This window comes from Anolis sagrei, chromosome 7, assembly GCF_037176765.1.
Source record: "Anolis sagrei isolate rAnoSag1 chromosome 7, rAnoSag1.mat, whole genome shotgun sequence".
In the NCBI taxonomy this organism is placed as follows: Eukaryota; Metazoa; Chordata; class Lepidosauria; order Squamata; family Dactyloidae; genus Anolis; species Anolis sagrei.
In genome coordinates, this window is record NC_090027.1 from 15,679,611 (window position 1) to 15,704,707 (window position 25,097).

General features: G+C 43.0%; 1 protein-coding gene across 10 annotated transcripts in view; it reads left to right on the forward strand.

Annotated features, from left to right (window-relative positions):
* The window catches only part of CAMK2B (calcium/calmodulin dependent protein kinase II beta), a 240,945-nt gene that overhangs the window by 127,817 nt on the left and 88,031 nt on the right, over positions 1–25,097 (forward strand). For all 10 annotated transcript variants that reach the window (XM_060787518.2, XM_060787520.2, XM_060787521.2 and 7 more), the window contains exon 6: positions 22,879–22,951. In XM_060787518.2, the coding sequence (XP_060643501.2) occupies positions 22,879–22,951 (73 nt within the window). The remainder of the gene's footprint in view (positions 1–22,878; positions 22,952–25,097) is intronic.

Genomic DNA, 25,097 nt, shown 5'->3' on the forward strand with positions numbered 1-25,097 from the left:
ACTTCTTGGCAGGGGGTCGGACTGGATGTCCCATGAGGTCTCTCCCAACTCTATGATTTCTGGGAATTGTAGGCCAAAACACCTGGGGACCCACAGGTTGAGAACCACTGTTGTAGAGGAACTTTGCCCATCAGATAGGGACTGTAATCCGTGCTTGTGCTTGTTGGACTGATATTTCAATTCTACCCTTAACCTTCAAGTTCCCTGTTGACCTATGGTGGACCCATACATTTCATAGGGTTTTCTTCTTTAACAAGAAGTTTTCTGTATAGACCGGATGTCTTCAAACGGAGCAGGGTGGGGGGATGCCAAGTTGTGGAGATGGGAGACTTATTCCAAAGGTTAAGGGCATAAAGGAAGAGGTTTGGCAGTGGACCATGGTAGAGTAGTGCAAGGACGGTTGCCTGGTTGCCACAAGGCTAAGAAAATACATTTGTCAATGAGGCTATTTCTCCCCAAATAATTTTACAAAGGCACTGCAGGAGGGCATAAACTTTATGCACTGGCTACAGAACTTATATCGGGGAAAGGATTTGCAATGAATCAAATATTATTTTTAAAAAACTACACTCACTAGATATTAGGACTGCAGGAGACCATGGTTTGGATTTTGCCTTGGTTTCTTGGGTTTCAATTTGCTTCTAGCCCACTGGTCGCACTGATGTGCCCCTGACCGTTTTGGGTGTTGCTTGGCTTCTTACTATCTATTATAAGTTTACATTTCTTCTTTAATTTATGAGATGAATGTTTGTCACAAGAAGAATAGAGAGAGCGTGTATGCTTTTCTTTGCCTCCCAGATTCAGATCAGCTCATCAAGCATCTACCGCTATGGATAAAATATTCCCTGTTTTTTGGATGCTTAGCTTCACATGCCTGGCACAGTAACATCCTCCTGCCCTCTCTCTTTTTTTTTGGTAGGATATTGGCCTACCTTTCCTATGCTGCTGTAGAAATACAGGTTCATATTCCTCTTTTTGTGCAATTTCATTGAAAACGCTTGGCTGGTGTGGCTTGGAACGGGGAAACCAAGAATAGTCAAAGTATTGGCTTACACTTCATCATACTAGGGAATGAATCCATTTTAAATCCAGTTTCTGCCTCCTGCAGAATTCTGGAGTTTGTAATTTACTGAGGCTGTTAAAAGCTCCTCCCTAAACTACAACCCCCAGAATTCTGCAGGAGGCAGAAACCAGATTTTAAGTGGATTCATTCTGTAGTGTGATTTTTTTTTGACGTGTCAGGGGTGACTTGAGAATCTGCTAGTCGCTTCTGGTGTGAGAATTGGCCGTCTGCAAAGAGGACGCCCGGATGTTTTGATGTTTCTACCATCCTTGTGAGAGGCTTCTCTCATGTCACCGCATGAGGAGCTGGAGCTGATAGAGGGAGCTCATCCATGCTCTCCATGGATTTGAAGCTGCGACCTGTCGGTCTTCAGTTCTGCCGGCACAGGGGTTTAACCCACTGCGCCACCAGGGGCTCCCTCTAGTGTGATGAGGTACCAAGATAATACGAGGGTAGAATGAAAAGTAATGCCTCCACCTTCCTAACTCCTCAACAGATGGCGGTACTGGCATGCGGCAGGTACTGGCTTGTTCAGTAGATTCTCCTCTACAAGCCTTAGCATTGAACGGTTGTGTTGTTAAAGTGCAAAGTATGGAACCCTGCGCAGACGGTCGGTCAATGCAACTTAAACAATGTGCAGTCATTTAATTCTTGACAGCAGAAGGTGTCACCCCAAAGGAGATTAATCAGAGAATGCAAGCTGTTTATGGTGATTGTGTTGATGTGAGTACTGTGCATCGTTGGGTGATTAAGTTTAAAGATGTTGAGGTGGGAACATCTGACTTGCGTGACAAACAAAGAGGTGGACGTCCTGTGACTTTTTTGCTTTGTGGTTTTCAGTCCAATCCTGACAATACAGTTATTTAGAAATATGGGCCTCTGATAAGACTAATCTCATGCAATTCTGCCTTGGATGTCAGAAGCAGAAAATCTAGACCAGTGGTTCTCAACCTGTGGGTCTCCAGGTGTTTTGGCCTACAACTGAGCCAACAATGTGATGCGGCGGCAAAAAAAAGCCAACGGGATTGTGGCCTGCATCAATAGGAGTCTAGTGTCTAGATCAGGGGTCCTCAAACTATGGCCCGGGGGCTGGATACAGCCCTCCAAGGTCATTTACCTGGCCCTCGCTCAGGGTCAACCTAAGTCTGAAATGACTTGAAAGTACACAACAACAACAACAACAACAACAACAACAATCCTATTTCATCACCCAAAAGCAGGCCCATACTTCCCATTGAAATACTAATACGTTTATACTTGTTAAAATTGTACTTCATTTTAATTATTGTATTGTTTTTAAGTGTGCATAGAAATTCATTCATGCTTTTTTCAAATTATAATCTGGCCCTCCAACAGTTTGAGGGACTGTGACCTGGCCCTCTGCTTAAAAAGTTTGTGGATCCCTGGTCTAGATCTAGGGAAGTCATTCTCCCCATGCTTGGTTCTGCCTTGGTTAGACCACACCTGGAATATTGTGTCCAATTCTGGGAGAGAGATATTAACAAGATGGAATGTGTCCAGAGGAGGGCGGCTAAAATGATCAAGGGTCTGGAGAACAAGCCCTATGAGGAGTGGCTTAAAGAGCTAGGCATGTTTATCCTGAAGAAGAGAAGGCTGAGAGGAGACATGATAGCCATGTATAAATATGTGAGAGGAAGTCACAGGGAGGAGGGAGCGAACTTGTTTTCTGCTTCCCTGGAGACTCGGACGCGGAACAATGGCTTAAAACTACAAGAAAGGAGATTCCATCTGAACATTAGGAAAAACTTCCTAACTGTGAGAGCTGTTCAGCAGTGGAACTCTCTGTCCTGCAGTGTGGTAGAGGCTCCTTCTTTGGAAGCTTTGAAACAGAGGCTGGATAACCATCTGTCAGGGGTGCTTTGAATGCAATTTCCCTGCTTCTTGTCAGGGGGTTGGACTTGATGGCCCATGAGGTCTCTTCCAACTCTTTGATTCTATGATTCCAACTCCCAAAAATCCCAGCCAGTTTACCAACTGTTAGGATATCTGGGAGTTGAAGGCCAAAACATCTGGGGGGACACAGGTTGAGAACCACTGATATAGATAAATATTTAATTATTAAATTCCATTATCTAGCTGAGTTTGCAGCAGCAGAAAATGGTCTCAAATATATAACTCAAGCAGGTAAGAAAGAGGAGGCCCGATCAACATAGCATTAATGCAGGGTTAGTTTAAAATGTTTAAAGGGGAGGTTCAGATGGGGTTTTTTTTTCAACCCCCACCTTCGACACAAAGTTCATGCAAGGCCCTCCTCCATCTTCCTAAACCTTTCTGTGAACCTTGGCTGCCAATTTCTGGCAATCAGTGGCAATCTTTCTCCATATTCTGAAATGTTCAAACCTTTCCTGAACAAAGTGAAGGGCATCTTTCTGACTATCAAATGCTTTCAAAAGATTCACTCAAGTGGTAAAGTGACCACTTGAGTTATAATTATCCAAAAAATAAAATATATCCCAAGTCTTTTTCTTTCTCATTTTGGATAACCAGCAAAGCAATTGTTAGGAATCTTAATTGCAGCTCAGCATTGATGCTGTCAGATCAAGAAAGGATCCCGTCCACTTTATTGATAGTTTCATAAGTAGAATCTCATTCTTTAAAATTCATGGAATGTGGTTTCCAAACGCAGCGCTTCCTATTTGTAATGCAGTGAATGGCTTGTGTGCAAAAAAATCAGGCTGCAGGATTATTAGACCCCCAAATGTGGTGAGTTTGCTCCAAAGCGGTTTTGGGGAAGAGAGTCATGATTTGTTCTTGTTAATATTAGCAGTTTGTGAAGTTTGGACCTAGTTCTGTATATCAGCATTGTTTGAAGTACTGCTTTCAAGTAGCTTCCTTATTTATTTATTTCGAGCATTTGTATCCTGTCCTTCTCACCCCTGGAGGGGGACTCAGGGTGGATTCACAACAGGCAACCAATAGATAAAAAGGTAAAGGTTGTCCCCTGACATTAAGTCCAGTCATGTCTGACTCAGGGGTGTGGTGCTCATCTCCATTTCTAAGCCGAAGAGCCGGCGTTGTCCATAGACACCTCCAAGGTCATGTGGCCAGCACGACTGCATGGAGCGCAGTCATTTAGATGCTAAATACAAAATTATAAGGTAAACAGTTACAGTTAACTGTTTAACAGTTACAATCCTTATTGGAGTGTCAGGGGAAACCTTTATCACACACACACACACACACACCTGTATAAATAAAAATGTAATGTTCGTTTGTGGGATTAACATAACTCAAAAAACACTGGATGAATTGACACAAAATTTGGACACAATACACCTAACAGTCCAATGAGTGTCCATCATCCCTAAACACACACACACACACACACACAAAACCCTAGCGGAACAGACTTAAAAACCCCAAAAATACACCATATATACACATACACTCATATACATATACACGTGCACACATTCATACACAAACATGCATATATATATATGCACAAACACACATAGATATACAAACACAGATATATACATATACACATACATACACACATATACACAATATGCATGTTCACATATAAACACACAAATACACAAATACACACACACACACATATATATATGCACACACATATATACACCCATATATATATACACACACACAAGCACACATATATAGACAAATAATATACACACGCATAAACACATATACACAGACTGGGCCACAGCAACGCATGACAGGGGATGGCTAGTGTGTGCGTGTATACATACATATATGCATATATGCATGCATGCATGCATGCATGCATGTATGTATGTATACACACACACATATATACCCTTGACAGGAAGGTAAAGGCGCTCCATGCAGTTACGGTGGCCACATGACCTTGGAGTCAAGGTTTCCCCTATAAAGGTTTTCCCTGACATTAAGTCTAGTCATGTCCGACTTTGATGGTGGTGCTCATCTCCATTTCTAAGCCAAAGAGCCAGTGTTGTCCCTAGACACCACCAAGGTCATGTGGGCAGCATGACTGCATGGAGCACCTTTATCTTCCTGTTAAGGGTACCTATTGATCTACTCACATCTGCATGTTTTTGAACTGCTAGGTTGGCAGAAGCTGGGGCTAACAGTGGGAGCTCATCTCGCTCCCTGGATTTGAACCGCCAACCTTTCAGTCAGCAAGTTCAGCAGCTAAGCGTTGTAACCCACTGTGCCACCAGGAGCCCAGCAGGTTAAAGACATGTAAGGATATATACTCAATTATTCTTACATCTCTTCTTCCATTATATTGAGGTATTTTCAAAAGATATTTTGAGAAATTGTTTTTTAACCAGATTACATACTCATTCACTGGTTGTACCCCCCCCCCCCCGGCTGCATTACATTTTTACCTCTGAATTCGCACCTAGTAGCCTCCCTCATAGAGGGAGATACATTTGGATAGGTAAGCTGTGCCTGTTGTTTGAAGTCCCCTGCATTTTAAATAGTTTTCATACCTCAGCGAAGTCCAGTGGCTTTTGAAAGGGAGCCATTCCAGGCAGTAAGCAAAGCGTGGGCAGGACCAACAGGTGGGGAAGGTACTTGGAGATTAGTTTGGTCCATCAAAATGATTCCTGGGCACAATATGCCCCACAATTGCTTGGAAGATGAAGCAGAATGAGCAGTAGGCAGAAACAGGGCCAGTACACTTTCATTGGGTTTGGTGATACTCCTGAAGCCATTTCATTGACTGTGCTCCACCAAACCATGACTCACAGACAAGCAAAGGAAGTTATACAGACCAACAGTGGAAAAATTGAATGATTACAATGGAGGTACACTTTAAAGCCAGTTTGTAGTGCCAAATTGATTTTTTTCATGTCAGGAGCGACTTGAGAACCTGCAAGTCGCTTCTGGTGTGAGATAATTGGCCGTCTGCAAGGATGTTGCCTAGGGAACGCCTGGATGTTTTTGATGTTTTACCATCCTTGTGGGAGGCTTCTCCCATGACTCCGCATTGGGAGCTGGAGCTGACAGAGGGAGCTCATCCGTACCCTCCCCGGATTCAAACCTCCGACATGTCGTTCTTCAGTCCTGCCGGCTCAAGGGTTTAACCTAGGGGTCCTCAAACTTTTTAAACAGAGGGCCAGGTCACAGTCCCTCAAACTGTTGGAGGGCCGGATTATAATTTGAAAAAAAAACATGAATGAATTCCTCTGCACACCGCACATATCTTATTGGTAGTGCAAAATCCACTTAAAAACAACACAATAATTAAAATGAAGAACAATTTAACAAATGTAAACTTATTAGTATTTCAATGGGAAGTGTGGGCCTGCTTTTGGCTGATGAGATATGATTGTTGTTGTTATTGTTTTGTGCTTTCAAGTCGTTTCAGACTTAGGTTGACCCTGAGCGAGGGCCGGGTAAATTACCTTGGAGGGCCGCATCCGGCCCCCGGGCCTTAGTTTGAGGACCTACCGGGGGGCTCCTCCAAATTGAATAAAATAGATGAAGATGATGGGCATCATCCAAGGGATAGATAAACAATAAAAGGAGCAGACAACCAAATGGAATTTTGAAGTGACTATGTTGTGCCTTGCACTTTTAGAGATGTGAAGTTCCCCTTAGGATAGTGCAATGACACCTTCTGCTGTCAAGAATTCAATGACTGCATGTTGCTTAAGTCACATTGACTGACCATCTGCGCAGGGTTCCATACTTTGCACTTTAACAACACAACCGTTCAATGCTAAGGCCACCCGCTAAAATGGAACTGTAGAGGAGAGTCTACTGAACAAACCAGTACCTGCCGCATGCCAGTACTGCCATCTGTTGAGGAGTTGCAAAGGTGGAGGCATTACTTTTCATTCTACCCTCGTATTATCTTGGTACCTCATCACACTAGAGGGAGCCCCCGGTGTGGGTTAAACTCTTGTGCCAGCAGGACTGAAGATCGACAGGTCGCAGGTTCGAATCCAGGGAGAGCACGGATGAGCTCCCTCTATCAGCTCTAGCTCCTCATGCAGAGAAGCCTCCCACAAGGATGATAAAACATCAAAATATCCAGGCGCCCCCTGGGCAACATCCTTGCAGATGGCTAATTCTCTCACACCAGAAGTGACTTGCAGTTTCTCAAGTTGCTCCTGATATGACAAATAAATAAATAAATAAATCTCTACTTAAATAAAGCTCAGGATTGGTTTGCAAGAATTTGAAGAGCAGACTTGGAAATTGTGTGAGGAAATTGAATGGAAAAAGGCTCAGCCAGAGCAGGCAGGTAAGGGTTTGTATGATTCTGAATAGATGCTTGGTCTAAGTTGCCGAACGGAGGGAATATATATTGAGCTATATGATGCTGGAAACTTACTTACTTACTTAGACGATCCCTCGTAGTCCGAGGATGATGGTCCTTCAAGGTTGGTGTTGTGGCGGTGGGTCAGTAGGTGCTGGAGATTAGAACAGTAAGGATTATATTGACAGAGGCCATGAATAGGATCCTGCTTTCATGAGTGGGATGGACTGAAGATACTTTAGGGTCATTACTATGTGGCAGTATTTTAGAAATGAGTTGTTTTCAGAAATTATTCTATCCACAGTGATTTATGCAGAGTGACCTCTCCCACGCTGGATCCCATGTCTAGCATGGGACAACCTTCAGTATGTACGTAGTTTCTACTAATGGTTTCCTCAGCTTAGTTTGAGGGTTGATGTCTTTTCCTTAAGATATATTCCCAAAGGTAAATATGCATGCTTTGTATTTACTAACAAGCCTGATTAAAGAAAATTGAAGAAATTACATGTTAGATAGCTGTCTATGTGCAAATGCTGCTCATGCATAATCCATATTTACAAATAGTCCTATCCTATTGTCAAATAGTGCCCATGTCGAATATCTGTACCTCCCATTTGGTTAAAAGGGGGTTTTCCCCTTTGCCACCTTTTAGCTGTTGTTGAGTTGTCCCTCAATACAGGTATCTGTTTCTCGTTCTCTCGTTCTCTTTTCCTGGCCTTAGGTAAAGGTAAAGGTTTCCCCCTGACATTAAGTCCAGTCGTGTCCGACTCTGGGGCGTGGTGCTCATCTCCATTTCTAAGAGCCGGCGTTGTCCGTAGACACCTCCAAGGTCATGTGGCCGGCATGACTGCAAGGAGCGCCGTTATTTACTCCAATTCGTTGTCCCCAAAGGGTGGGAGGGAGGGCCCCCATTCTCAGACCTTGAATGCACAGCGTCTGGTGCCATTAACAGCCATCTGCGCACACCTTTGTGATGTCCCCTTGTGGTCTCTGAGCTTTCACAACATTGTTTCTCTCCTTCTCTCGTCCTCCCATATCCACCCTGCCCCTTGTCCCTTCCTGTATGTCCATCTGTTTCTGTGGACCTCTCCCTTTCCCTTTTGAAATCTCTAAATTTTGTCTACTGCCATACATTATTTGGTTATTGTCTTTCTTTTCTTTTGTCCACCTTGTTCTATTATCTTCCCCATAATTTCTTCTTCCTCTGCCTCTTCTTCTTCCTATTTCGTTTCTCTCCTTTGTGTCTTTTTTTTTCATTTCCTGCCTCCCGATCCCCATTGTCTTACCCCACACCCCCGACCTGCCTTCTCTCTCCCCTTCTTCCGTTCCCGTTTTGTTTTGCAGTCACTGTATCCATCAGATATTAGAAAGCGTAACTTACATTCACCACTATGCCATTGTGCACAGGGACTTGAAGGTCAGTATATGTATGCCTTTCACCCTCTTAGACCGTCGGGTGGGGAGTGGCAGTCTGCCCTGCCAGGTTCCTTTTACATTTGGCATCTGGGGAGGGAAGTTACTTTCTTCCCAGTGTGAACTTGCATGGCACAATTCTTTTCCTCTGTGCAAAACTCCAGCAAGACCAGGTGGGATAGGCAGGTAGGAGACCTTGGCAGCTTCTACAGAAGGTGACACCGGGACCCAGATGACAATTGTTTACGTCCATATCGGGGCTGGGGGGAAGTACATCGGCTTGATTCTGGTAGCGTTCATCATTCCATCTCTTCAGCCCCTTCCCACTCGTGCTTGTGTGCACATTCTGTCTCTCTCTCTCTCTCTCCTCCCTTCTCTTTCTCCTTCTCCCTTTCTCTGTTTCCTGATCTGTGTCTTTCTTTGTTTACCATAATCTCCCCTTTCCCCACTTTTGCCCTGTTTCCTTTTGGGTCCAATGTATTTATTTGTGCTTTAAGAGTTAGGGGCCATACAGTCTAGGTGACAAACATAGTGCATGGCCAAATATACAGTGGACGCTGCTTGGGGCATTGAGCTAAGTCCTGGCGATGAAATAGTATCCAGATCAGCATTTCAAAAACAACTCAAAACTCCTCTGAATTTCTTCTACTTGATGGCAGTCATGGTGGTCATCTGGTCTTAGTTGGAGCCTATTTCAGTATTTTGGGAATGTGGCTGTCATTCTCATGAGATCTGGGTGCTGATGTCATGCGCTGGCTGAGATTGCTCCTTGCTACAGACTATATGCATGAGCATGAAGGTATTATTTTCTTTACTTAGTATTATTTACTTACTTACTTAGATGATCCCTCGTTGTCCAAGTAGGATAGTCTTCCAAGATCAGTGTACTGGTGGGTCCATTGGTGACTGTGGAGCCCGATTCTTGATCTGCATCTTCTCCCACAGTGAGGACATTGGTTTTCAGCTGGAAGGGGTCTCGGTCGGGGTTGACTTGATGCGCCTTTCTCTTGATACGTTTCTCTCTTTCACCCTCTATTAGTGCCTCTTCAAATTCTACAGCACTGCTGGTCACAGCTGACCTCCAGCTGGAGCGCTCAAGGGCCAGGGCTTCCCAGTTCTCAATGTCTATGCCAGAGTTTTTAAGGTTGGCTTTGAGCCCATCTTAAAATCTCTTTTCCTGCCCACCAAATTCTGTTTTTCATTCTTGAGTTCGGAGTCGAGCAACTGCTTTGGGAGACCGTGGTCGGGCATCTGGACAATGTGGCCGGTCCAGTGGAGTTGATGGTGGAGGACCATTGCCACAATGCTGGTGGTCTTTGCTTCTTCCAGCATGCTAACATTTATCCACTTGTCTTCCCAAGAGATTTGCAGGATTTTCTCGAGGTAGCACTGATGGAATCATTCTAGGAGTTGCATGTGACGTCTGTAGACAGTCCATGTCTCGCAAGCGTATAGCAGGGTTGGGAGGACAATAGCTTTATAAACAAGCACTTTGGTATCCCTACGGATGTCCCGGTCCTCAAACACTCTCTGCTTCTTTCGGAAAAAAGCTGCACTCTCAGAGCTCAGGCGGTGTTGTATTTCAGTGTCAATGTTGACTTTTGTGGAGAGGTGGCTGCCAAGGTAGCAGAAATGGTCAACATTTACATAGTATGCTCACAGTATTGCTATTGCATAAATATTTAGTGCCTCCCAATTCCTATCTCTATGAGCAAATCAGCTTGGTCCTTTACCCAATAGGTGTAGAACTGGACAGTCTAGAGCAGAGATGGGAAACCACAGTCCATCTGTTGTTGTTATTTTCAGGAGAGACATGTGGTCTTCCTAAAGGTTGTGGTTAATGATATTGGCATACTTGATTTGCTCTAGAAGACAAATTAGAGAAGCAGAGATAGCGATGGTGCTGCCTCAGGACTAATGTGAGTCGAAACCGTCTGAAGCGAGTGCATCGGGTTTGCAGGAGCTGACGTGGCTTAAGGCAGACTGTGCCCTACTTAATTGGTTTGGTTTTCATAACAGCGATCTAGAGCGGGGGACCTGTAGGGAATTCTGTGAGAGGATAAGAGGTAACTGTGGCTCTTTTGCAGAAGATGCTTCTGCTTGTGACAAGTACCAGTGTTTAGCAGCAGCTCCCCAGGTTTGGCAATATGGGGCAGTTTGGTTTGTGGTAGTGTCTGGAAGATTAGATGTTCTAGAGAGAGTCATGCGGCTGGAAATGTCACTCTGAGATCTTCCAACTCCTTCCCTTTTTCATTATTGTAAAGTCTGCAAGTCTGAAATATATAGAAAGCTGTGCTGGCTGTTCCTTTCTGCCCAGGGGTGGGCAGCACTGAGCAGAATACAAATATAATAATAATAATAATAATAATAATAATAATAATAATAATTTATTTATATACTGCTCTATCTCCCCGGGGGGACTCAGAGCGGTTTCCAAGTAACATCATCAACACATACAGAGTAAACAACATCACCATAAGATTAATAAAACAATATAAGCATAAAAATTGTTGCTATAACACATATATATTAAAAGGGGACAAGGAAAAACAAACCTCTTTAATCTACCTCTCTGCTTTGAAGTTTAAATACTTCTAAAGTTTTAGAGCAATAATATGCTATAAAGACATATGGGTTAAAGTTTTGAATTTTTTTCTGTCTCAGGAGTGACTTGAGAAACTGCAAGTCGCTTCTGGTGTGAGAGAATTGGTTGTCTGCAAGGATGTTGCCCAGGGGACGCCCAGGTGTTTTACCATCCTGTGGGAGGCTTCTTTCATGTCCCCGCATGAGGTGCTGGAGCTGATGAAGTGGTGCTGGAGGTGCTGGAGCTGCTCACCCTGATCTCCCCAGATTTGAACCACTGACCTTTCGGTCATTGTGCCACTAGGCATTCCAAAATTTTGAATTTCTAATTTCTGTAATTACACCTTGTTCCCTTCTCCTCATTCCTCTCCAATTATGCATTTTGGTTTGGAATAAGACCATAATATATCTAGGCAAGAATAGCCTCACATATGTGCCCTTGACATTCCCTAGTACACAGTTGGCACTAAATATGCAATTAATTAGAGGAGGAGAGAGTAATCATGAGACTCATTCTGATAGCTGCTCTATTGCATTGATACATGGACAGTGAGCTGCCTCAAATCTTATGCCAGTAGAAAAGAAGGATTTAATATTTTTTTCATGTCAAGAGTGAGTTGAGAAACTGCAAGTCGCTTCTGGCATGAGAGAATTGGCCATCTGCAGGGACATTGCCCAGGGGATGCCCAGATGTTTTACCATCCTTTTGAGAGGCTTCTCTCATGTCCCCGCATGAGGAGCTGGAGCTGACTAACAGGAGCTCACCCCTCTCCCCAGATTTGAACCGCCGACCTTTAGGTCAGCAGTCCTCTTGGAACAAGGATTCAACCCATTGTGCCACCGGGGGCTCCAAAGTTTTGAATATAAGCATTAGATTTATTTTCTAGTCTTAAATTAGACATTGTCCCCTTTTCCTCATTCCTCTCCAACGATGCATTTTGGTTTGGAATAAGACTGTAACATATTTAGGCAGGAACTGCGTCACATCTGTGCCCTTGACATTCCCTAATACAGGATTGGCACTAAATATGCAATTAACTGCTCTATTGCATGGACAATGAGCTACCTCAAATCTTATGCTGGTAGAAAGGAATGATATATATATCTATATAAATAAAAATGTAATGTTCGTTTGTGGGATTGAAATAAATCAAAAACCACTGGACAAATTGACACGAAATTTGGACACAAGACACCTCTCAGGCCAACGAGTGACCATCACTCATAAAAACACTGAAAAACACAATGGAAGAGACTTAAAAAGCCAAAAAACAAAAACAAAAAATACATTACAAAGCATGTGCAAAATCACATACGTACACCAAGACACATATATACACAAATATATACAGAAATATATACACGGAAGGAAGGAAGGAAGGAAGGAAGGGAGGGAGGGAGGGAGGGAGGGAGGGAGGGAGGGAGGGAGGAAGGAGAGAAGGAGGAAGAGGGAAAGAAGGAGGGAAGGAGAGAAGGAAAGAAATAAAGATAGAGAAGGAAGGAAGGAGAGAAGAAAATCAAAAAGTGAAAGAGGGAAGGAAGGAGAGAAGGAATGAAAGAAAGAAGGAGGGAGGGATGGAGAGAAGGAACGAAGGAGAGAAGGAGTGAGGGAAGGAGAGAAGGAAGGAAAGAAAGATAGAGAAGGAAGGAGAGAAGGAAATCAAAAAGTGAAAGAGGGAAGGAAGGAGAGAAGGAACAAAAGAGAAAAGGAGGGAGGGAAGGAGAGAAGGAACAAAAGAGAGAAGGAGGGAAGGGAGGAGAGAAGGAATGAAAGAGAGAAGGAGGGAAGGAAGGAAGGAGAGAGACAAAGAAGGATGTAACCAAAGAGCAAAGGAAGTGTGAAAAGAAACAGGTAGAGAAGGAAGAAAGAAGGAAATGAAAAAGAGGGAAGGAAGGAAAGGAGGGAGGGAAGGAAGGAGAGAAAGAAAGCATGAGAGAAAGAGGGAGGGAAGGTTGGCCACAGCAACGCGTGGTGGGTACAGCTAGTGTGTGTATGTATGTGTGTGTGTGTATATATATATGTATATGACACTATATATATAGTGTCAAGGAGCAACTTGAGAAACTGCAAGTCATTTCTGGTGTGAGATAATTGGCTGTCCACAAGGGGATGCCTGGATGTTTTACTGTCCCGTGGGAGGCTTCTCTCATGTCCCCACATGAGGGGCTGCAGCTGACAAATGTGAGCTCACCCTGCTCCCAGGATTCAAATCGCCAACCTTTCGGTCAGCAGTCCTGCCGGCACAAGGGTTTAACCCATTGTGCCACGGGGGGGGGGGGGGGGTCCTTCATAAATAAAATAAATAAGAGGGAGCCCGCAGATCTTTCTGGGAATTGTTTTGTGTAACCCCCTCATTATAAATTCCAAGCCAAGAGCCATTGATTGCCTTTGTCCCTCACCTGTTCGCTTCAAAATAGATTAAAGGACCAGATTTTTCAGACATAGAGGCTTTGACACAGTACTAGCTGTCTCTTGGCTTAATTAGAAAACAAGATTAGGATGTCGTCATCCAAGCAAAATAATAATTTGATGAATCAGGAGGAATAATAACATTTAAGTAACTGAAGCACTTCCAGTGGTGGATGTAAAGAAAGCTCCCTATGCTAGCAAGAGAAAGCACCCTGGAGCCACCAGCCACCTCTCTGGGAGAGATTATAATATACACTAGGCAAAAATCCAAAGTTCTTTTAGCACACTGAACTTGGCAACCTCTTCGCAGTGCACAAGTGACTGTTGCCAAGCCAGCCCTGGGAAAAGGACACGGCTATTTCTGGATTGTGGCCATACCATGCTCTAGTTTCTCAAAAGAGTGGGTTTCCTGTTCTGCAGAGATCTCAGGGTTCACAGTAAAAGACCTGGCTCTGCAGGAACTGGATGCCATTTCTAAGGAATGCAGTGTAGGTGGAAGCAAGTGCCGTTTCCATTGGCTTGTTGCCTCACCCGAGGGAGAATTCATTACTTAAACATGAAGACATTGGTTTCCAGGTGGAAGGCAGACTTGGCAGCTTTATGTTTAGATAGTCACATAAACTATTGTGCGGGATGAATGTGGTGATTATGGGTTGCTGTGAGTTTTCCAGGCTGTATGTCCGTGTTCCAGAGCATTCTTTCCTGACGTTTTGCCCACATCTATGGCAGGCATCCTCAGACATTGTGAGGTATATTGGAAACTAGGCAAGTGAGGTTTATATATCTGTGGAATAATGTCCAAGGTGGGAGAAAGAAACTAGTAAGGTTTATATATCCGTGGAATGTTCAGGGTGGGAGAAAAGAACTCTTGTCTGTTTGAGGCGGGTGTGAATGTTGCAATTGGCCACCTTGATTAGCATTGAATAGCCTTGTAGCTTCAAAGCCTGGCTGCTTCCTGCCTGGGGGAATTTATTTATTTATTTAGAACATTTGTATCCCGTCCTATACTTGGGACTCAGGGTGGCTTCCAACAACAAAACACCAATAATCCTTTGTTGGGAGGTGTTAGCTGGCCCTGATGGTTTCCTGTCTGAAATCATGTAGGAATACCCATGAGAAGACTAAGGCTAGCTGCTATTATAATTATATAAATAACCTGAAATATATTATATTATAATCTGTTTTCTGTCACACGCTGGCCTGTAGCAATTGTCTATTAACAGGACGTGATCTTTATGTGCCCAGCGGGACGCTGGGGTGCCTCAGCTGAGAGGCCCTATGAATTTCCCTATACAAAGTCTTTAGAAGCTTGGAAAGTTTAACAAAGTTCTTTATTGGTGCAACAAATCAGTCAAATACTTCTTAGATCTTCAACAAATCAACCAAATATTTCTTAACTTGTCCACAATGGACAGGCAACTTGCTTCATGAACTGTTTCTTTCTTTTATGAGGGAAATCCTTTTGACCCCTCTCTGGGCAATCTGTCTTTTAGGCTTAGCTGGCGTGGGGCCCTACTCCCGGTTCCAATTTGCTTTATGGGTACCTTACCGGCTAAAACTCTGAAGATTTTCCAGCTGGAGTCCTTTGGATTTTTTCCACGAATACTGTGGATCTGTTTCTTTAACCCCAACAAGGGCTGTGCTGTATTTATTAGTAAAGCTGTGAGAATTGTCTTACCCAGCCAAGCTTGTAAGAAACGAAGCTTTTCTACAGGAGGGAAAAACTCACACGTCCTGTAGTTGGGCTTCAAACTGTAAGACTGAACAAACTGTTCCCTTTTCCCCTCCTGAACCTGGGGAAAAGGGCAGTTCCAAAAGCCCCAACGATGATAAGCAGGCTGCTAGCCTGGGGAAAGTTGCTTAACTGCAAAATGCCTGGCTAACAGAAACACGTGCAAACTAACAATGCATAGAATAGAAAAAGAAAATTTAGCTTCTGGCACAGTTGTGCCAGCACAATCTGAAACAATTATATCTTTGTAAGCCGCTCTGAGTTCCCTTCGGGGTGAGAAGGGCGGCATATAAATGTAGTAAATAAATAAATAATATTACTTTTCAGATGGAAGTAAATCTGGTTTTGCTATTATTACATAATGTGTGGAATAGCACATGCAATGAAAACGGAGTTTGGCAAATGTAAGTCTATTGATTCGCATTTAGGCAAAGCCATTAGGTCAGCACCTGATTCCCAGGTGGGTGGCAAATGTGAGTTTTGCCCCCTCCTCAATAGGAATTGTGCTGTTCCCAATGGATTTTTCCTTTAGTTTCACTTGTCTTGCATGTGAGACTGTTTGGGCCTTCAACTCCCAGAATTCCTGACAATTGAAGAAGCTTGCTAGGGCTTCTGAGAGTTGGAGGCCCAAACAGCTGGAGGGCCGCAGTTTGCGGATGCCTGGCATAGAGGGACAAACTGGAAGTAGTCCATACTTAGAACTTTTTGTATTTGCTGTGTTCACATTGGCCAGCTTATTTACTTTATCTGTTCCATATCTGAATGCTCAGTTGGAGTTTTTGCAACGCTGGAAAATGTGAATACAACAATAAATGTTCATTTGGGAAACAAATTTCAATTTTGAGGGCAATGTCTTTTATACCCCACTGGAATCCAATACCTACCGTTTATACTCGAGTATAAGCTGACCCAAATATAAGCCGAGCCACCAAATTTTACCACAAAAAACTGGGAAGACGTATTGACTCGCGTATAAGCCAAGGGTGGGAAATGCAGCCAATACTGAAAAAATTCAAAATAAAAATAGATACCAATATAGTTACATTAATTGAGACATCAGCAGGCTAAATGTTTTTGAATATTAACATAAAACTGTAATTTAAGATAAGGCTGCCCAACTCTGATTAAACCATTATTCTAACCTTCAATGTAAATTTGCTTGCATATCCTTCTAATAAAAAGAAAGAAAGAAAGAAAGAAAGAGGAAAGTACAAGGTCATAGAAGAAAAGGAAGCGAAAGAAAATTTCCCAAATTTGTCATGGTTAAATTATAGACAATTGATAGAGTGTTATAAGAAAGACAAAGACTCAAATTTTGCAGACCAAGATGGTTTCTGGGATAATATCATGAAGACAAACAACAAGTTAATTACAAAAAATTTACAAAAAATTACTAGACTGGGCTACTGAAACTGAACAGATAAAAGAATCGATGATTAAATGGGCACAAAATATAGGACACCAAATAGAATTAAATACATGGGAGAAATTCTGGAATCAAAGAATAAAATACATTTATTCGTATGAGTGAAAAGGGAACCTCTTCAAAATGATTCATAGATGGTATTTAACACCCCCCTAAAAAAATTCAAAATGCTACAAGAATGCATCGAACAAATGCTGGAAATGTGATCAGCAGACTGGAACTTTCTTCCACATCTGGTGGACCTGCCCAAAAGCCAGAGAATTCTGGTGTAAAGGACATACAGGCATGTAGCCTGGGAGGTGGGGGCTTGAGGGGCTTCAGCCCCCCCCCCCCCCGAAATTCTCATGGTGGTTCACGAAAAGGCCTTACTGGTGCATTATTTAAACTGTTATGTTTATTCATATCATGATCTGATCACCATACTCACTATATCCCATATGCATGGGGGTATTGGGGTAACAATACAAAAGGTTTGCTAGGGTAGACCCTCTTTCATTCAGACTCAGCCCCCCCCCCAGCCCCCCCCCCCCGAAACAAGCTCAGCCCCTGGCTATGGGCCTGAGGACATACAAAAGATATTGAAAATACAAATAAAAAGAGAACCAGAGTTTTTTCCTGCTAGGAATGCTTGACCTTGGCGGAGAAAGAAATAAAGAAATATTACTACTTAACCATTGCAGCTTGAATTGTATTTGCGAAAAATTGGAGACAGAAAGAAATACCCCAGAGAGAAAATTGGCATAACAAAATTTTCGAGATCTTGAACATGGATGAACTAACCTATTGGATAACTCCAAACCAAGGTACCCCAAAGAAATCTACAAACTGGGACCCGGTAAAAAAATACTTAAGACAATGGAAATTAGATATCATTGACTAAAAGAGTAAATCCCAGCTAAGGAAAACAAATAAGAAAGAAATACTATAGAAAAATCTTTTAAAAAAAGGGACTCTAAAGATCTTCAAAGACTAGATGGAAGTAACCCTTTTTTTCTTTTTTTCCCCTCCCCTTTCCTCTTTTCCCCTCCCCCTTCCCTTCTTCTGACCCCACCCTATTTCCTCCTTTTCTATCTCCTTCACAAATATTCCCCCACTTTCCATGTAACCAAACCTATCTAATCACTTTTTAAGAAATACAATAAAAAATAATCATAAAAATAAAAATAGAGTAAAACAATAAATGTAATAATAATAACAGTAATAATAATAGAGTAAAAATGGAAATGTAATAATAACCGTAATAATAGAGGAAAATAATAAATGTAATAACAACAATAACAAATAGAGTGAAATAATATATATAATAATGATAAAAACAATAAAGTAAAATGATCAATGTAATAATATATATTTATTTTATTTATATATTTATTATGTATTTCTAACAGGATACAATAAGAAATAATGTTGACTCGAGTATAAGCCAAGGGGGACTTTTTTTAGACTTAAAAAAGGGCTGAAAAAGTAGGCTTATACCCAAGTATACACAGTAATTAAATGTTTAATACGGTATGTTTAGATCAATGGATGTGGTGCTAGATCAGGCATGGGCAAACTCCTGCCCTCCGGGTGTTTTGGACTTCAACTTCCACAATTCCTAACAGCCGGTAGGGCAGGAGTTTGCCCATGCCTGAACTATAGCGTTGGCCTTTCCAAGCCCTGGAACAGGCTCCAACATTGGCAGGCAGGGTGTTACTCATTTTACAGATGCTTGCAAGGAGAGGGCAAAATACATTCCTCATTTATTTTTCCCATTTATATTTAGAGTCTTATAAGCAGAGTGTGTTCTCAGAGGTTACCCTCCGTGTATTCAGTAGAGCCTAATGTTAAGTCAGTGTATATAGAACAGATTGCATCCAGCTTTTATTATTACAGGGAGGGAGGGCTCAATGACAATAGCTTTCTGAATATTTCTTAGTACTCGATTCAGTACACTTCCTGTTGATAATTCTTGCGGTAGCTCAGTTGCATAGGCTCCTTAAGTGGTATACTTTTGCCAGGTCATTTAAGCCTTGAAATGGGTGGCTGAGACCGTCTGCCACCTGTGGTCCATGTTACCTTTCCAGATGCATTGTTCTGACTCCTTAAACATCTTAACTGACCACTTGGCATCTCAAGTTCCTTCTCTGCTTGTACTAATGCCAGGAAAGGGAGTTAGAAAAAGTAATGAGGCCTTTTTTATTTTGGGGAGAGGCAGGTAATAATAATGATAATAATAATGATAATAATAATAATAATAATAGATTGATTTGCCTCCAAGAGTTAAGCGATCCCTAGTTGTCCAAATAGGATTGTCTTCCAAGGTCGGTGTTCTAGCGATTGTTCCGTAGGTGACTGTGGAGCCCTATTCTTGATTTGCATGTTCTCCTGCAGTAAGGGCATTGTTTTCCAGGTGGAAGGCGGTCCCTGTTGGGGTTGGCTTGACGCACCTTCCTCTTGGCACTTTTCTCTATTTCTCCCTCCATTCATGCCTCTTCAAATTCTACAGCACTGCTGGTCACAGCTGACCTCCAGCTGGAGCGCTCCAGGGCCAGGGCTTCCCAGTTCTCAGTGTCTATGCCAGAGTTTTTAAGGTTGGCTTTGAGCCCATCTTTAGATCTCTTTTCCTGTCCACCAACATTCCGCTTTCCATTCTTGAGTTCGAAGTAGAGCAACTGCTTTGGGAGACAGTGGGAGACAATGTGGCCGGTCCAACGGAGTTGATGGCGGAGGACCATCGCTTCAGTGCTGGTGGTCTTTGCTTCTTCCAGCACACTGACATTTTCCGCTTGTCTTCCCAAGAGTTTTGCAGGATTTTTCAGAAACAACACTGATGGGATCATTCCAGGAGTTGCATGTGACGTCTGTAGATAGTCCACGTCTTGCAGGTGTATAGCAGGGTTGGGAGGGCAATAGCTTTATAAACAAGCAACTTGGTATCCCTATGGATGTCTAGGTTCTCAAACACTCTCTGCTTCATTCAGAGAGCTCAGGCAGTGTTGTATTTTGTTGTCAATGTTGACTTTGGTGGAGAGGTGGCTGCCAAGGGAGCGGAAATGGTCAACATTTTCTAGTGTTACACCATTAAGCTGAATTTCTGGCATTGGAGAAGGATTGGCTGGTGACTGCTGGAAGAGCACTTTGGTTTTCTCGATGTTCAATGACAGGCTGAGCTTCTCGTATGCTTCTGTGAAGGTGTTTAGAGTGGCTTGTAGGTCTTCTTCTGAATACGCACAGACAACGTTGTCATCAGCATATTGGAGTTCTATAACCTTGGTTTTGGCTTTCAGTCTGCTGAGGTTAAATAGCTTGCCATCTGTCCGATAGATGATGATAATAATAATAATAATAATAATAATTGATACATGCGTAAATATGTTGTAACAGATAATGGTGATAGGCTGGGTTCCAGAACACTATCTAGCAATTCATAACTGAAAACCAGAACACATGCAGCCAGACAACTTTAGAATGTGGTCAAGATGGTCAGTGTTGGGTTGCTGTGAGTTTTCCGGGCTGTATGGCTATGTTCCACAAGCATTCTCTCCTGACATCTCACCCACATCTATGGCAGGCAGCCTCAGAGGTTGTGAGGTCTGTTGGAAACTAGGCAAGTGGTGTTTATATATCTGTGGAATAATGTCCAGGTTGGGAGAAAGAACACTTGTCTGCTGGAGGCAAGTGTGAATCTTGCAATTGGCCACTTTGATTAGAATTGAATGGTCTTGCAACTTCAAAGCCTGGCTGCTTCCTGCCTGGGGATCTTTGTTGTCAATGTTATTAATATGGAAGGATGCACAAGTTAGGAGGGGTTGTTGTGAGTTTTCCAGGCAGTACGGCCATGCTACCACCCAAATGGACTGCATAGGTTTGCCATCCTCAAAGAAAAGATGGGTTTTGTACTTTTGAGTGATAGTTGCAGAAACATTGCTGTCCATTAGCACTCTGGTGACTGAAGATATGAAGAGGCAATATGAGACCTTTTTGTTAGGTTGTTGTGTGTTTTCCAGGCTGTATAGCCATGTTTCAGAAGCATTCTTTCCTCACAACCTCTGAGGATGCCTGCTATAGTTGGAGGCGATACATCAGGAGAGAATGCTTCTGGAACATGGCTAAACAGCACGGAAAACTCACAGCAACCCAGTGATTCTGGCCATGAAAGCCTTCGACAACAGCATCAGTTTGCTTTTGTCTGTAAACAAGTTTCTCCTTCTCCTTCAGCTGAGTGAACTGAATACAGACTACGGAGAACAAAGTGTAGAAGCGAAGGAAGGAGATAGAAATATCAATATTTTAAAAGCAGCTGAAAAAAATGGAACAACAGAGAATTAACACTGGACAACACACATTTTGGTGCCTCAGAGATTAGCCCTCTATCTGGGTATACTTGACCTGCTGATTCAAAAAATGGCACCAGGTTTCTCCTACCAGCTCTAGGTTTTGAGATATAGAACATAAACCATCTCCCAGTCGCCATCTGCTCATCCATAATAACTGTATCTAAGAAACTAGAGCTGATATGGTCAGTTCCAAGCATGGGCAAATTTGATCCCTCCAGGTGTACTGCACTCCCACAATTCCTAACAGGCTCTGGCCCTTTCCTTTTCCCCCTCAGCCACTTAAGGAAAGGGCCTGAGGGTGTTAGGAATTGTGGAAGTTGGAGTCCAAAACAAGTAGTTGAGAGGGAAAAGGAAGAAGCCTGAGGGTGTTAGGAATTGTGGAAGTTGGAGTCCAGAACCAGCTGAGAGGGAAAAGGAAGGGGCCTGAGGGTGTTAGGAATTGGAAGTTGGAGTTCAGAACAAGTGGTTGAGAGGGAAAAGGAAGGGGCCTGAGGGTGTTAGGAATTGTGGGAGTTGGAGTCCAAAACACCTGAAGGGCCAAATTTTGCCTGGTCTATCCAATGCAGTCTGTTGAATCAGTGTCCCCAATATCCCCAGGAAGAGACCTAAAAGCCAAGACACCAAGACATTGGGGTGGGGAGACTGGTGTTGTGCAATTGATGTTGTGCAATTGATGTGCAAGTGGTGTTGTCCATCTCAAGTTGCAACAGTTGGGGTATGGCTTCAGTAGTTTTGCTCTTGTTCCATTCAGGTGAGCTTCTGAAGGCATAAAAATGGAAAATATACATTTGTTACCTAGACCAGTGGTTGTCAACCTGTGAGTGTTTTGGCCTACAACTCCCAGAAATCTCAGCCAGTTTACCAGCTGTTAGGATTTCTGGGAGTTGAAGGCCAAAACATCTGGGGACCCACAGGTTGAGAACCACTGACCTAGACATAAAGCTACCACTTCCTCAGCGAGGTGAAAACTATGTGCTTTCTTTTGTAAATGTCAGTACATTTGGTTATAGAATCAGAGCTGAAGGAAACCACAAGGACTAGCCAGTGAGATCCGCTGCCATCGGAGATGCACAATACGAAAACATTTAGCTCTGTCCATAGTTTAAAGATGTATATATATATATATTTAAAAAAAAGAGAACCAGTAAAGTTAATTAATTTGAGTCAAATGCTCTTGTACATCTTGCTCAACTTTCCCCTTCATTTTGTTGTTATCTTTTCCAAACTCTAGGGTGGGTTTGGGGGAAAGAAATGTCAAAACCTTCTGCAACAGTAGTTGTTATTCTTTTCCGACTCCTTTTCTTCAGCGCAGCCTTCACAGCTCTCTCCTTTGTGATGTGTCTCCTGGCTGCAGGAATTTTAGTCCATACCTTGGGTCCTTGCATCTTTCCTTTCCTGGGGGAGGCAACTCCCCTTTCTCCAGTCCTGCTCTCCCTTTCCCAGAATTTTATATCTGTAACTTGGGGTCTTTCTCATTTTGCAATTAGAGCCTGAAGCAGAGAGGGAGTCAGATTCCTTTATTTTCCATTTCCCTTTTCCTCCTTTCCCTTTTCCTTCTTCTCCTCTTCCGCTTCCCCTCTCCTGATTTTCCCCCCATTTCCCCCCACCCACCCACCCACCCCACCAGCCTGTGTGGTTGTTACCACTCACCGTGAACTAACACCCCCCCTGGTGTTTGCATGCAGTCATTGCATCCAGCAGATCCTGGAGGCTGTGCTCCATTGCCACCAAATGGGGGTCGTCCACAGAGACCTCAAGGTGAGTTTTCTACCCCACTGCTCTGTCCGTCTGTCCGTCTTTGTATCTCTTGCATGTCTTTTTTTAAAAGAAGCAAATCAGTCCTCAGGTCCAGAAAACCGTGTTGTAGGGCCCTCTTATCTTCAGCCCACTAGGAAACTGCATGTCGTCACTTGATCTTGGATTAGGATGACATCCCTGTTACAGCCCAATCAGAAATCAGCTTCATGATAGAAGCACATATGTGGTAGCTCGTGCTGTGATCTTTTTGCTGGCTTGGCTAATCATTAGGAATTTACATCCAGTGCCGTTGGTCAGATCCGCTGTCCAAACATGCTGTCTAGGAATTGACTATCTTTTCGACACTTCTTGTAGAGTTTTGAGAAGCATACACACAGTTTATATAGCTTGTTGCACAGTTGTAATGGTAAAGCTGGTGTTTAGTGTAATTTTGTAAAGTTAAACTTTGGGCATTTGGATAGGTGGGCAGAGGAGGGGTTTAGCTGGTGTTTGTTGCCACATAGTGGTAAAATCACAAACTACGGTCTGGAGTTAAAATTAAAAGGCAAGAACCATACTTGGGAGGATTTTACTTGGAAAATTCTAATTTGAGAAATTAAGAGAGTGGGCTTTGCAGCTCCAGTAGACTGTGCGTATAGCAGAGTTTTGCACTCCCTGCAGCCAATTCGTACCATTTGAAGTTTCCAAACACTCTTCAAAGGCAGCCCCAAGTGGAATGTGTTACTGTAATCCAAACAGAATGTCACTAAGGCATGTGACACATACGCCAGATCCAACTTTTCAAGGAATGGACACAATTGGTGCACAAGTTTTCAATGATCAAATGCTATTCTGGCCAGCATGGATACCTGGACCTCTAGGTTCAATGCTGAGTCCAGGAGAAGCCCCAAGCTATCAACTCATGTCTTCAGGAGGAGTGTAAACCCATCTAGAAAGGCTGAATCACTATTTCCTCATCTCCATTCTGACTGGCCAAGAAGACCTCTGTTTTAGGTTTGAGTTTGTTTGCCCTCATCTAGTCCGTAATTGGTGGTAGACAAGTTTATGCCCAGGACAGCTTCCTTGGTTTGGAAATGAGTAGTAGAGTTGGGTGCCATCCTTATAGAGATTGCACTACACTCCAAAATTCCATATGACCTCTCGTTGTGGTTTTATGAATATGTTAAACATCATGAGGGACAAAACAGAGCCTCACAGGCCCATGGCCTGGGGATCAAATAGAAATCTTCACCACCTTCTGAATTTGCCCTTCCAAGAAGAAAAAGAGCCACTGCAAAACATTGTCCAAGTCCCATCTCATCAATAGAAAAGAAAGTCCCCGAGAATCCAGTACATTTCCCCATATCCAGTTCTCTGCATAGGTCATCCACCCAAACTGTTTCCGTTCCATAACCAGGCCTGAAGCCAGATTGAAATGAGTCTAGCCCAGTGGTTCTCAACCTGTGGGTCCCCAGATGTTTTGACCTTCAACTTGCAGAAATCCTAATAGTTGGTAAACTGCCTGAGATTTCTGGGAGTTGTAGGCCAAAACACCTGGAGAGACACAGGTTGGGAACGACCAGTCTAGATAATCAATTTCATCCAAAAACGTCTGTAGTTAAGAGGCCACCACATACTCCAATTCCTTGCCTAAAATGGAAGGTTGGGCACATGATATTGTCCATTACTTATTTATTATTATTTATTTCATATATTTATATCCCGCCCTTCTCCCCACAAGAGGGACTCAGTGCGGCCTATACTATAGAGAGGTTCAGGGATGGTCTATTTCAGGGGTCCTCAAACTAAGGTCCGAGGGCCAGATACTGCCCTCCAAGGTCATTTACCTGGCCCTCGCTCAGGGTCAACCTAAGTCTGAAACGACTTAAAAGCACACAACAACAACATTCCTATCTCATCAGCCAAAAGCAGGCCCACACTTCCCATTGAAATACTAATAAGTTTATATTTGTTAAAATAGTTCTTCATTTTAATTATTGCATTGTTTTTAACTGTTTTTTGCACTACAAATAAGATATGTGCAGTGTGCATAGGAATTCATGTTTTTTTCTCTCCAAATTATAATCTGGCCTTCCAAACAGTTTGAGGGACTGTGACCTGGCCCTCTGTTTAAAAAGTTTGAGGACCCCTGGCCTATTTAATACAG